The 15,265-nt window shown below is 22.2% G+C and overlaps 1 protein-coding gene across 1 annotated transcript; it reads right to left on the reverse strand.

Annotated features, from left to right (window-relative positions):
* Window positions 1-10,233: 10,233 nt before the first annotated feature.
* On the reverse strand, window positions 10,234-11,790 carry LOC145753150 (C-type lectin lectoxin-Lio2-like). Its single transcript, XM_082569546.1, has 5 exons — window positions 11,530-11,790; window positions 11,208-11,429; window positions 10,887-11,066; window positions 10,501-10,742; window positions 10,234-10,368 (listed from the first exon to the last, which is right to left on the reverse strand). Exons 1-4 carry the CDS (start codon window positions 11,759-11,761, stop codon window positions 10,510-10,512), a joined length of 867 nt encoding a protein of 288 aa, XP_082425672.1. The 5' UTR covers window positions 11,762-11,790; the 3' UTR covers window positions 10,234-10,368; window positions 10,501-10,509.
* Window positions 11,791-15,265: the final 3,475 nt, after the last annotated feature.

The raw sequence follows: 15,265 nt of genomic DNA on the forward strand, positions 1-15,265 counted from the left end.
TAAAGAACAAAAGTTATCGTCTTTCAAAATTTGTCAAATAAGAATAAAAACAATAATAAATACTAGATTTATTTGATAAATAAAATATGGTTCGAAATTTTTTGATTATTTTTAACATAAATTTTTATAAATAAAAAAAGGTATGCATAAACATTAATTAAGAATATTACATATCTTCGAATAAACAAACAAGCATTTATATATACTATACACACAAAAACTAATATTTAACGCAGTTTTAAGTTGTTTATATCAGGATATAGATTATACCAAATTTTAAATTCCTAAAATTGATTTTTGATTTAAATTAAATAAACAAGCATTTAAATATGATAAACAATTGAAACTTATTTTTTAAATATGTTTTTCAACTACCTATATTTTAAAATACATTATACCAAATTTTTAGTGCTTAATATCGGACTTTAACTTTTAATCAACAAACAAGCATTTAAATATAATAAACAAACAAGAATTAATTTTTATTTCATTTTCAAGTTATAAATATTATAACATATAACTGACCAAAATTTAAAAATCTAATAACAATCATTAAATTTAAATAAACAAACACCTATTTATTAGTAATTAGTGTCAAAAATTAAAATTTTAATTTATTTTTGAGTTACTAATATTATAATATACAAATGACAAAAATTTAAAAAATTAACAACAACCTTTAAATTTAAATAAACAAACACTTATTAATTAGTATTTAGTGATTAAAAATTAAAATTTTAATTCAGTTTTGAGTTACTAATATCATGATATACAATTGACCAAGATTTAAAAAATAAATAACAAACTTTAAATTTTAATAAATAAACACCTATTATTAACCAATTAGTGATAAAAATTAAAATTTTAATTTATTTTTGAGTTAGTAATATCATAATATACAATTGACCAAGATTTAAAAAATTAATAACAACCTTTAAATTTTAATAAAAAAACACCTATTAATTAGTAATTAGTGATAATTAAATGTCATAAATAGGAGGTTTGCGATTCGTTGGGATAATAACAAACATACTAAAAATTTAGAACTTTTAGTTTTAAAGAACAAAAGTTATCGTCTTTCAAAATTCTGACTAGAAAGAATAAAAACAATAACTAGATTTATTTGATAAATAAAATATGGTTCGAAAATATTTGATTTTTTTTAACATAAATTTTTATAAATAAAAAAAGATATGCATAAACATTAACTAAGAATATCACGAACCTTTGATTTTTAATAAACAAACAAGCATTAAAAATATAATACAAACAAAAACTAATATTTAACCCAGTTTTAAGTTGGTAATATTAGGATATAAATTATAGTAAATTTTAAATTCTTAAAATTGATTTTTATTAAATAAACAAGCATTTAAATATGATAAATAAACGAAAATTATTTTTCTAATATGTTTTTTAATTACTTATATTATAAAATACATCATACCAAATTTTTAATGCTTAAAGTCGAACTTTTTTAATGAACAAACCAGCATTCAAATATAAAAAACAAACAAGAATTATTTTTTAATTCATTTTCGAATTATAAATATTATAAGATAAAACCGACCAAAATTTAAAAACCCAATAACAATCTTTAAATTTAAATAAACAAACACTTATTAATTAGTAATTAGTGACAAAAATTAAAATTTAATTCGTTTTTGAGTTACTAATATCATGATATACAATTGACAAAAATTTAAAAAATTAATAACATTCTTTAAATTTTAATAAACAAACACCTATTATTAAGTTATTAGTGATAAAAATTAAAATTTTAATTTATTTTTGAGTTAGTAATATCATAATATACAATTGACCAAGATTTAAAAAATTAATAACAACCTTTAAATTTTAATAAACAAACACCTATTAATTAGTAATTAGTGATAATTAAATGTCATAAATAGGAGGTTTGCGATTCGTTGGGATAATAACAAACATACTAAAATTTTAGAACTTTTAGTTTTAAAGAACAAAAGTTATCGTCTTTCAAAATTCTGACTAGAAAGAATAAAAACAATAATAATAATAATAATAAATACACTGACAATAACAATATGTTTCGAAATCTAAGATTTCGAACCATAATAACTAGATTTATTTGATAAATAAAATATGGTTCGAAATCGTTTGATTCTTTTTATAAATATAATTTATTTAGTAAGTTTATTAAATAAATTATAAATTTAAATACTAGAACAATAGAAATAAAACTAGTCCAGACCCGCGACCTTAAAATTAAGTTAGACCCTAGAACAATAGAAATAAAACTAGTCCAGTCCGGCGACCCTAAAAATAAGAAAAGATAAAACTTATTAAACAAAGAAAAAATAAAGCATAACCAACGCGATAAAAATTCATTTAACCAACACAAAATTCCAATTTATGTATTAAACTTTATAATATAATTATCGAATAAATGTTCTTTGCACAATATTATGGAGATTTTATAAAATTTACCATTTGTATCATGATTTTAAATCAATAAAAATGTAACAACCAAATATTGATTTGATTTTTAATAAAAAACAAGCAATTAATATTTATTATAAACAACCAAAAATTAATTTTTATACCGTTTTTGAGTAGAAACTTTTACACACATTTAACTTAGATTTTCATATTTTACTTATACTTTCAACCAATACTTTTTACTTCAACTCAGACAGCGAAAAAGACGATATTTGACGGCGACCAGAACGCTATTAAATCATTCAAGCGTTAAACTCACTCTGATCCATTATTTTATAAATAAACCCAAAATAATTAAACGATAATTAGCTAAAGTTAAATATTTATTTTAAACAGCAACATACAAAATAATAATAATAATAGCAACAACATATTAAAATTTCAGAAAATTTAACATTTAAATTTTAATAATAAAATATATTAATTAGTAATTAGTGATAATTAAATGTCGTAAATAGGAGGTTTGCGATTCGTTGGGATAATAACAAACATACTAAAAATTTAGAACTTTTAGATTTAAAGAACAAAAGTTATCGTCTTTCAAAATTCTGACTAGAAAGAATAAAAACAATAATAATAAATACACTGACAATAACAATATGTTTCGAAATCTAAGATTTCGAACCATAATAATAACTAGATTTATTTGATAAATAAAATATGGTTCGAAATTGTTTGATTCTTTTTTATAAATATAATTTATTTAGTAGGTTTATTAATTAATTTATAAATTTAAATATAAACTTTTTTATATTTAAACCTAATTTTAACAAGCGAACACGCACTCATTGATATTGTAATATAAAAGTAAACTAAATTTAAAAGCAAAATACCGATCTTAATTTTTAGTAATCAAACAAGTATTAAAATATAATAATAACAAAACAATTGAAACAAAAATTTTACACATTTTTTACTTATATTTTAACATTTTACTTAAATTTTCAACCAATATTTTTTACTTTAATGGACAGCGAAAAGGACGATTTTTGACGGCGACCAGAACGCTATTAAATTATTGAAGCGTTAAACTCACACTGATTCATTATTTTATAAAAAAACAAAAATAATGATTAAACAATATTTAGCTAGAGTTAAATCTTCATTTTAAATAGCAACATACAAAATAATAATACCAACAACATATTAAAATTTCAGCAAATTTAATCTTTAAATTTTAATAATAAAATATATTAATTAGTAATTAGTGATAATTAAATGTCGTTAATAGGAGGTTTGCGATTCGTTGGGATAATAACAAACATACTAAAAATTTAGAACTTTTAGTTTTAAAGAACAAAAGTTATCGTCTTTCAAAATTCGTCAAATAAGAATAAAAACAATAATAACTAGATTTATTTGATAAATAAAATATGGTTCGAAAATATTTGATTATTTTTAACATAAATTTTTATAAATAAAAAAAGATATGCATAAACATTAACTAAGAATATTACAAACCTTTGGTTTTTAATAAACAAACAAGCATTTATATATATAATACAAACAAAAACTAATATTTAACCCAGTTTTAAGTTGGTGATATTAGGATATAAATTATAGTAAATTTTAAATTCTTAAAATTGATTTTTATTAAATAAACAAGCGTTTAAATATAATAAATAAACGAAAATTATTTTTCTAATATGTTTTTTAATTACTTATATTATAAAATACATCATACCAAATTTTTAATGCTTAATGTCGAACTTTAATTTTTAATGAACAAACCAGCATTTAAATACAAAAAACAAACACGAATTATTTTTTAAATTTATTTTCGAATTATAAATATTATAAGATAAAACCGACCAAAATTTAAAAACCTAATAACAATCTTTAAATTTAAATAAACAAACACCTATTAATTAGTAATTAGTGACAAAAATTAAATTCGTTTTTGAGTTGCTAATATCATGATATACAATTGACAAAAATTTAAAAAATTAATAACAACTTTTAAATTTTAATAAACAAACACCTATTATTAAGTAATTGGTGATAAAAATTAAAATTTTAATTTATTTTTAAGTTAGTAATATCATAATATACAATTGACCAAGATTTAAAAAATTAATACCAACCTTTAAATTTTAATAAACAAACACCTATTAATTAGTAATTAGTGATAATTAAATGTCGTAAATAGGAGGTTTGCGATTCGTTGGGATAATAACAAACATACTAAAAATTTAGAACTTTTAGTTTTAAAGAACAAAAGTTATCGTCTTTCAAAATTCTGACTAGAAAGAATAAAAACAATAATAATAATAATAATAATAAATACACTGACAATAACAATATGTTTCGAAATCTAAGATTTCGAACCATAATAATAAATATAATGACAATAACAATATGTTTCGAAATCTAAGATTTCGAACCATAAATACACTGACAATAACAATATGTTTCGAAATCTAAGATTTCGAACCATAATAATAACTAGATTTATTTGATAAATAAAATATGGTTCGAAATTATTTGATTATTTTTAACATAAATTTCTATAAATAAAAAAAGATATGCATAAACATTAACTAAGAATATTACATATCTTTGAATAAACAAACAAGCATTTATATATACTATACACACAAAACTAATATTTAACGCAGTTTTAAGTTGTTTATATCAGGATATAGATTATACCAAATTTTAAATTCCTAAAATTGATTTTTGATTTAAATTAAATAAACAAGCATTTAAATATGATAAACAATTGAAACTTATTTTTCAAATATGTTTTTCAACTACTTATATTTTAAAATACATTATACCAAATGTTTAATGCTTAATATCGGACTTTAACTTTTAATCAACAAACAAGCATTTAAATATAATAAACAAAAAGAATTAATTTTTATTTCATTTTCAAGTTATAAATAATATAACATATAACTGACCAAAATTTAAAAATCTAATAACAATCATTAAATTTAAATAAACAAACACCTATTTATTAGTAATTAGTGTCAAAAATTAAAATTTTAATTTATTTTTGAGTTACTAATATCATAATATACAATTGACAAAAATTTAAAAAATTAACAACAACCTTTAAATTTAAATAAACAAACACTTATTAATTAGTATTTAGTGATTAAAAATTAAAATTTTAATTCAGTTTTGAGTTACTAATATCATGATATACAATTGACCAAGATTTGAAAAATTAATAACAACCTTTAAATTTTAATAAACAAACACCTATTATTAAGTAATTAGTGATAAAAATTAAAATTTTAATTTATTTTTGAGTTAGTAATATCATAATATACAATTGACCAAGATTTAAAAAATTAATAACAACCTTTAAATTTTAATAAACAAACACCTATTAATTAGTAATTAGTGATAATTAAATGTCGTAAATAGGAGGTTTGCGATTCGTTGGGATAATAACAAACATACTAAAAATTTAGAACTTTTAGTTTTAAAGAACAAAAGTTATCGTCTTTCAAAATTCTGACTAGAAAGAATAAAAACAATAATAATAATAATAAATACACTGACAATAACAATATGTTTCGAAATCTAAGATTTCGAACCATAATAAATATAACTAGATTTATTTGATAAATAAAATATGGTTCGAAATTATTTGATTATTTTTAACATAAATTTCTATAAATAAAAAAAGATATGCATAAACATTAACTAAGAATATTACATATCTTTGAATAAACAAATAAGCATTTATATATAATACACACAAAACTAATATTTAACGCAGTTTTAAGTTGTTTATATCAGGATATAGATTATACCAAATTTTAAATTCCTAAAATTGATTTTTGATTTAAATTAAATAAACAAGCATTTAAATATGATAAACAATTGAAACTTATTTTTCAAATATGTTTTTCAACTACTTATATTTTAAAATACATTATACCAAATGTTTAATGCTTAATATCGGACTTTAACTTTTAATCAACAAACAAGCATTTAAATATAATAAACAAAAAGAATTAATTTTTATTTCATTTTCAAGTTATAAATAATATAACATATAACTGACCAAAATTTAAAAATCTAATAACAATCAATAAATTTAAATAAACAAACACCTATTTATTAGTAATTAGTGTCAAAAATTAAAATTTTAATTTATTTTTGAGTTACTAATATCATAATATACAATTGACAAAAATTTAAAAAATTAACAACAACCTTTAAATTTAAATAAACAGACACTTATTAATTAGTATTTAGTGATTAAAAATTAAAATTTTAATTCAGTTTTGAGTTACTAATATCATGATATACAATTGACCAAGATTTGAAAAATTAATAACAACCTTTAAATTTTAATAAAGAAACACCTTTTAATTAGTAATTAGTGATAAAAATTAAAATTTTAATTCATTTTTGAGTTACTGATATCATGATATACAATTGACCAAGATTTAAAAAATAAATAACAATCTTTATATTTTAATAAATAAACACCTATTCTTAACCAATTAGTGATAAAAATTAAAATTTTAATTTATTTTTGAGTTAGTAATATCATAATATACAATTGACCAAGATTTAAAAAATTAATAACAACCTTTAAATTTTAATAAACAAACACCTATTAATTAGTAATTAGTGATAATTAAATGTCGTAAATAAAAGGTTTGCGATTCGTTGGGATAATAACAAACATACTAAAAATTTAGAACTTTTAGTTTTAAAGAACAAAAGTTAGCGTCTTTCAAAATTCTGACTAGAAAGAATAAAAACAATAATAATAATAATAAATACACTGACAATAACAATATGTTTCGAAATCTAAGATTTCGAACCATAATGACAATAACAATATGTTTCGAAATCTAAGATTTCGAACCATAATGACAATAACAATATGTTTCGAAATCTAAGATTTCGAACCATAACTAGATTTATTTGATAAATAAAATATGGTTCGAAATCATTTGATCATTTTTAAAATTAATCTTTATTAATAAATAAAATTATACATAAACATTACTTAATTATGAATATTAACTAAATAAATAAATTTAATATTACATAATCAATTATTAGACTAAAAACGTGGATAAGAAAATTTCGGAACAAAATTATTTTAAAAGTTTTAAAATATCAATATTTAATTTTTTAATTAACAAAAGTAATTAAATATACTCAACAAACAAAAATTAATTTTTTAACCTAGTTTTAAGTTGTTTATATCAGAATATACATTAGACAAGTTTTAAATGCCTAAAATTGATTTTTTATTAATAAACAAGCATTTAAATGTAATAAACAAACAAAAATTATTTTTTTTAATATGTATTTTAATTAGTAATATTATAAAATACATTATATTAAATTTTAAATGCCTAATATCAAACTTTTATTTTTAATAAACAAACAAGAATTTAAATATAATAAACAAACAAAAATTAAATTTTTAATCCATTTTTGACTTATTAATATTATAACATATAACTGACCAAAATTTGAAAACCCAATAACGAACTTTAAATTTTAATAAATAAACACCTATTAATTAGTAATTAGTGATATTTAAATCATCAAAATAGGAGGATTGAAACAGAATATGATAATAAACAACATACTAAAATTTTAGAGATTTATATACACAAAATCAAAAGTTATTCGATTTCAAAATTCGGATTAGTAAGAATAAAAATAAAAATAAATATACGGACAATAACAATATGTTTCGAAATCTAAGATTTCAAACCATAATTACACCTTATCTAAGAATATTACATATCTTTGATTTTTAATAAACAAACAAGCATTTATATATATTATACAAATAAAATTAATTTTTTAACCCAGTTTTATGTTGTTAATATCAAGATATACATTTTACTAAATTTTAAATTCCCAAAATTGATTTTTGATTTTTAATAAATAAACAAGCATTTAAATAAAATAAACAAACAAAAATTATTTTTTAAACATGTATTTTAAATACTAATATCATAAAATACATTATATTAAATTTTAAATGCTTAATATCAAACTTTAATTTTTAATAAACAAACAAGAATTTAAATATAATAAACAAACAAAAATTAAATTTTTAATCCATTTTCGAGTTATTAATATTATGATATATAACTGACCAAAATTTGAAAACTTAATAACGATGTCTAAATTTTAATAAACAAACACCTATTAATTACTAATTAATAATATTTAAATTATCAAAATAGGAGGATTGAAACACAATATGATAATAAACAACATACTAAAATTTAAAAAAATTATATACACAAAATCAAAAGTTATTCGATTTCAAAATTCGGATTAGTAAGAATAAAAATAAAAATAAAAATAATAATAAATATACGGACAATAACAATATGTTTCGAAATCTAAGATTTCGAACCATAATGACAATAACAATATGTTTCGAAATCTAAGATTTCAAACCATAATAACTTTGTGAAATATTGTTCTTGATCTGGATATAAGTGTGTCTATAGAGAAATTCCCCCAAGTCTGTTTATATTTTTTTTTTATTATCTTAGAGTAAACGAGAAAAATGTAAAAAACGATCGCGTGCGCTATTCTTCGATCGCATGCGCTAAAGTAATTGTAATTTTTCTCTTTAAAATTTCGCAAAGTTTCTTTTTAATATCAACACGGAGAGGAAAAAAACCGCCTCATGCAAATAAAGAAAAATTAATAAAGTAGAATTTTTGACTTAAAAACATGTGAAATGTGCTCTTGTAGTTATAAAGTGGCACAGGTGCAAATTAACGATTTTAAAGTGCGCTTTTATTCAATTATGCGTACAGACTAAATTTACAATTAAATGAACAAATGGGACTGTTGTTAAAAAATTTATAGTACTTGCAAAGAAAATATTTATTGTACAAGAATTGTTATTATGTTTACATCGTTTAAAGTATTATAGGTTCACATAAATGTTGTAAAAAAGTTATACATAATATTCATTTTAGGGGTAAATTTATCAAATTAATAATTTTTTGTTTACACTAATTTATTAACCAGGTTTCGTTGAAGGTATTCAAATTAAAATGTTTAAAATAAACACGGCTTACTATAATTTATTGGATTTATATTAAATAAAGTTGCCAACCACAAATACATTTTTTGAAATTGCCGAAAAACGTGGTAGGCTATTAATGTTAACAAAAGCCAATTACTAATAAATAAACGCGAATAAAAGTATACAGTACTTGGGCATAAAACATATATAAATGTTTGTATAGTTTCAAGACTTTGCTCTAATAAAGCGTTTTCTTTTAACTTTTTATGCATAGTCTATAGCTTTTGAAACTGACTTTAACGTGACAAAAAAAAGATATTTTTACTTCGCCGTTAAATGTTATATTAATTTCGTCTTTTAGTTTGTTTGTAAAAAATAAAATTCCTAACACTATCAAAAAAATGTGAAAAATAGTAAAGAAAGAAAAACCAGTGCGTTAGTTAACAATAAAGGTTTTTTGGTGTCCACTAAGTGCGCTTTGTGATCGACTGAAGTATTTTCCGCCAATTATAAAGTTAAGCCAAAAAACATTGGTGCTTTAAATACCGAATGTTTATTTTGCAAAGCATGGCTTTGGCATTACAAATTACAAAGTGAGTGCCACAACGAAGTGTGGCGGGTTTACTAGTACTTAATATCGGTTAAAGTTAGCAATATTGGCAAATAAACCAATGTTAAGTAGGTGATAAAATGACAATATCATTAAAAGTCATTTAAATATTTTGTAGGGTAAAAAATAACAAAACAATTTTTCCCAACCATTTATTAAAATCTGAGTAAAAACACGTTGTTACACAAGCACAATAATAAATGAAAAAATATCTTTGTAAAATGTTGTTCTTTTTCTGGATACAAATGTCTAGAGAAATTCACCCAAATCTGTGTATAATTGTTGAAACCTAATCAAAATAATTTTTTTTTAAATAGTTTGTTAAATATTTTCCTTTATGTCACATAAATATTGGTTTTTATTTTATAGACCTATACAGATTATTACAGTTTTTATCAGCCAAAGAAACAAATATATTTACATTATTTAATTAAATATCCTTTGCACATATAAAGTGCATAACCGTCCAGCAGGCAATGTCATTCCAAAGTTGAGTTTCAGCTACCAATTCACCACAGTTTTCAACACCCCAGCTATTATTAGGTTCGCCCCAACGCCATGCAGTATAACTTAAAGCAGTTCCATCAATCCATTCCAACTCATCTTTGTGACCTTCAGAGTTTTCAATTCGGTGCATTCCGATATAATGTGTGTGGTGCTCACCTGAATTGAAAAGTCTAATATGTTACAATATTGATAAGACCGACTTATTCGACCTATACACGATTGTTTTAATTTACTCATTATAAATCAAATATTACAATATGTTTATATTCAAAAAATGCAATGTATATGTTAAAAACATACGGTGAATTGTGTGAAGCTGCTTTCTAAGGAAAGCTTGAATCCTATCAGTCTTGACCATGACCAGTGTGCTTCTTCTTTCAACGCAAGCATATATTGCGTTGTTAAAAGTGAGCTGAGATGTAGATATGTAATATTGCTGATCACCGTTTTTGTACCATGTTTCGACGATTGGGCTTGGCCCTGTTGATTAATATTAGTTTAACCGTAAATTTATGTTAATCTCTTTTAGTATAAATTTGGCAATTTTTGATAATTAAAATTTGTCTATTTTTATTTTTTGTTAACTTAAATTTCGTTGTTACAAAGGGTTTTAAATCTTACTTGCGTTTCTTCGTTGGCAAATAAAATTGATTGTTGCATCACATCTGAGGTCGTTCCATTGTTGGGTCATTGGTAATAGTTGTCCACAATTTTCAGACCACCAAGCATTATTAGGTTCGCCTCTTGCCCAAGCAGAATATACCACAGTTGATCCGTCAATCCAGGTAATTATATTGTGAGCGTTTCGTTCAAGACCAATAAAGTATTCCCTTGGTGTGTTTCCTAAAAGTAAAAAAAGGAAATATATAAAAACAAAATATAAAATAAAGAAATCTTTTTTTTTCTATTCAATTTGTTTCTAAACTTTAAAAAATTTTGTTACCGCTAATAGAACGAATAGTTTCAATGAGAAATGCTTGAATTTGATCGCTGTCAACCTTAACTAGTTTAGCTTTTCTCTCTTCGCATGCTAACTTGGCATTTTTCTGGTTCAGCTGCGTGTTTGAAAAGAAGTAGCCGTAATCGCCACTCGAATACCATTTATCATTCTCAGCACCTTTAACGCACAAGCTGCTAAGGCATAAACCGAAAACTACGATCGCAAACGAATTCATTATAACAATATCTCACAATTTTTATTGAAACAAATCTGTCAATACGCAAAGTAATATAATCAAAAACCCCGTTTTGCTACTGAGCAAAGATTTAACTTGTTTAACGTATTAGAACAGCTAATGATTACAATTTAGTAAAAAAGCATATTTTACTGCAATTTTATATATTGCTTTTACCACTTATTTCTTTACAGTGAAATAATTCCTTTAAAAGAATATTTTTATTCATTCAAAGTGAATTGTTTGATCAAAAATTGATACATAACATTGAACCGGGCGGCATTTTAAAGGCTTTTGCCGGATATCATCGGATATTTACATTTACGTTATTTAATTATTAAAATTTTTATCTAAACTTTAGTGTTTACATAACTTTTTGTCGAGATTGGAATTTTTTAAAGTATTTTGTAAACATTGAAATTTTTTCATGAAGCTAACAATTGTTTGTGCATTACGTAAAATTGCATTTACATTTGTATCTGTTATTAGTTGTAGTTTTAACTTGAAATTGCTACCAAGGAAGAACTGTAATAAATTGTGGTTTTGATTAGGCGTAGGCCTACGTTAGATAAATACATTTCATTAGCCTAACAAGTGACTCTATGATATTTCTAGTTTGTTTCTGGATTTTGTATTCACTTTTTTTTACTAAATCCAAGTAAATAATACATTGTTTTAATAGCACAATAATAACTAAGTTAATATCTTTGTAAAATATTGTTCTTTTTTCAAATTAAAGAAGCAATTCATATTATAATTGTGAAAACTTTATAAAAATAAAGTTTGTTAAAATGTTAGTTTTTTTAGTAAGAGGGTAAACACTTTTTTATGTACACTAATTTGTTGGCTATTTAAAAAAATGTTAAATAGTTTTAAGTACTTACCAGTTGGTTTTTATGAAAATAAATTAAACTGGAACTGCGGGATTGACTTTGATAACTTTATCAAAACTTTTTAAAACGATAAGAAAAACATTTTCTTTTTTTGTGGTATATAATGGCTTTAAATTTTTTGTTATTATTTGCGGATTATTTGTTCATTAATTTTGTTCTTTACAATATACGTAAAATTTTTTACAAAATAAATGTATATGGCTCACTTATAATAAGTAAAACTTAATTTAAAAAAAAATAAAAAGATTATTTAAATTTATATAAACGTATTTTTTTAGTTCTTTAACTGCAATATCATAGAAAACGAATAGGTTTAATGTTGAAAAGGTATTTGTTAAATTAACCTTTTTTTAATCCTGGTTTGTTCACAAAATGAAAAGTTTTTGTTAAGTGTTATGAAATCAAGTTACAAACCTTTATGTTTTTGGTTCAAGATGCACCAATCTAAAATTGTCCTTAAGTGTGTACGTTCGCTAAGAATAGTATATCACACTATAGCACAATTTTCCATAACACATATTTAATTGTTAAAAAGGAAAATATAGTTAGCAGCAATTGTCAATATTTTATATGTTTTGTGTAAGCAACAGTTGTTGTTATAAAGTGGCAATCTAGTTAAAATGCGTTTATGCTTAAAACTTACCAATAATTTCTAATGGGAATTTGTAATGAGCGAAAATTCTCAAGTTTATGTTTATATATTCCTTGATTGATGCTTGGAAAATTTTTTTATCGTAGCCTATAAGTTGATGCTTTTATCAGACTACCCTTTTATTATTGGTTTGTTTAACAAAACTTTGTATTCTATACTATCACCAAATGGCAAAAATATTAAAGCCACAATTAAAATTAAAGCACTCAGCACTTGTGAGTTTAATAAATAAAAAAACCACATAGTTTATGTTACTTAATTTTTCTACCTGTGATTTTAACTTGAAATTGTCACGAAGAAAAATTTGTAATAATTTGTGATATTAAACATTTAGCTAAACCTTTTTTTCTTATTTTACATTCTGTGTGGCGTTAAAAAATTTTGTGGTTAATTAAATAGTGACCTTTTTTCTAAGTTACTATGGTTGATTTATTTGTTAATAGACTACAACATACCAAAGGTTTAAAGTTAAGGCTAATGTCTCCCTATTTACGTATATTGAGATCGTTAAATTATACCCTTCACAGAACAAACCCCAAATAAATATTCCACAACTGTAGGGTTGTGAATATGTTTTAAGCCGACTTTAAATTATTATTTTCAAGTGCTAAACTTAAACTGCATTTACATCTAGAAGTTAATGAAAAATAATTTAAATTCTCTACGAGCGGCAATTTCATGGTTTATGGGTACATGTGTTAGAACTCTAAAGGTTTGTTAAAGCAAAAAAATAATTACACAAATTTTAAGTCAAAACAATTTATCTTCTTCTATATAGTATATGGATTTCTAAATTTGGTGCGTTCCATCACAGAATAACTAAAATGAATTGCGACTCGAGTTTAAAAATATTTATTGTACAAGAATTGTTATTATGTTTACATCGTTTAAAGTATTATAGGTTCACATAAATGTTGTAAAAAAGTTATACATAATATTCATTTTAGGGGTAAATTTATCAAATTAATAATTTTTTGTTTACACTGATTTATTAACCAGGTTTCGTTGAAGGTATTTAAATTAAAATGTTTAAAATAAACACGGCTTACTATAATTTATTGGATTTATATTAAATAAAGTTGCCAACCACAAATACATTTTTTGAAATCGCCGAAAAACGTGGTAGGCTATTAATGTTAACAAAAGTCGATTACTAAAAATAAACGCGAATAAAAGTATACAGTACTTGGACATAAAACATATATAAATTTTTGTATAGTTTCAAGACTTTGCTCTAATAAAACGTTTTTTTTTAACTTTTTATGCATAGTCTATAGCTTTTAAAACTGACTTTTACGTGACAAAAAAGAGATATTTTTACTTCGCCGTTAAATGTTATATTAATTTCGTCTTTTAGTTTGTTTGTAAAAAATAAAATTCCTAACACTATCAAAAAAATGTGAAAAATAGTAAAGAAAGAAAAACCAGTGCGTTAGTTAACAATAAAGGTTTTTTGGTGTCCACTAAGTGCGCTTTGTGATCGACTAAAGTATTTTCCGCCAATCATAAAGTTAAGCCAAAAAACATTGGTGCTTTAAATACCGAATGTTTATTTTGCAAAGCATGGCTTTGGCATTACAAATTACAAAGTGAGTGCCACAACGAAGTGTGGCGGGTTTACTAGTACTTAATATCGGTTAAAGTTAGCAATATTGGCAAATAAACCAATGTTAAGTAGGTGATAAAATGACAATATCATTAAAAGTCATTTAAATATTTTGTAGGGTAAAAAATAACAAAACAATTTTTCCCAACCATTTATTAAAATCTGAGTAAAAACACGTTGTTACACAAGCACAATAATAAATGAAAAAATATCTTTGTAAAATGTTGTTCTTTTTCTGGATACAAATGTCTAGAGAAATTCACCCAAATCTGTGTATAATTGTTGAAACCTAATCAAAATAATTTTTTTTAAATAGTTTGTTAAATATTTTCCTTTATGTCACATAAATATTG

This window comes from Corella eumyota, chromosome 5 (genome assembly GCF_963082875.1).
Source record: "Corella eumyota chromosome 5, kaCorEumy4.1, whole genome shotgun sequence".
Lineage (NCBI taxonomy): Eukaryota > Metazoa > Chordata > Ascidiacea > Phlebobranchia > Corellidae > Corella > Corella eumyota.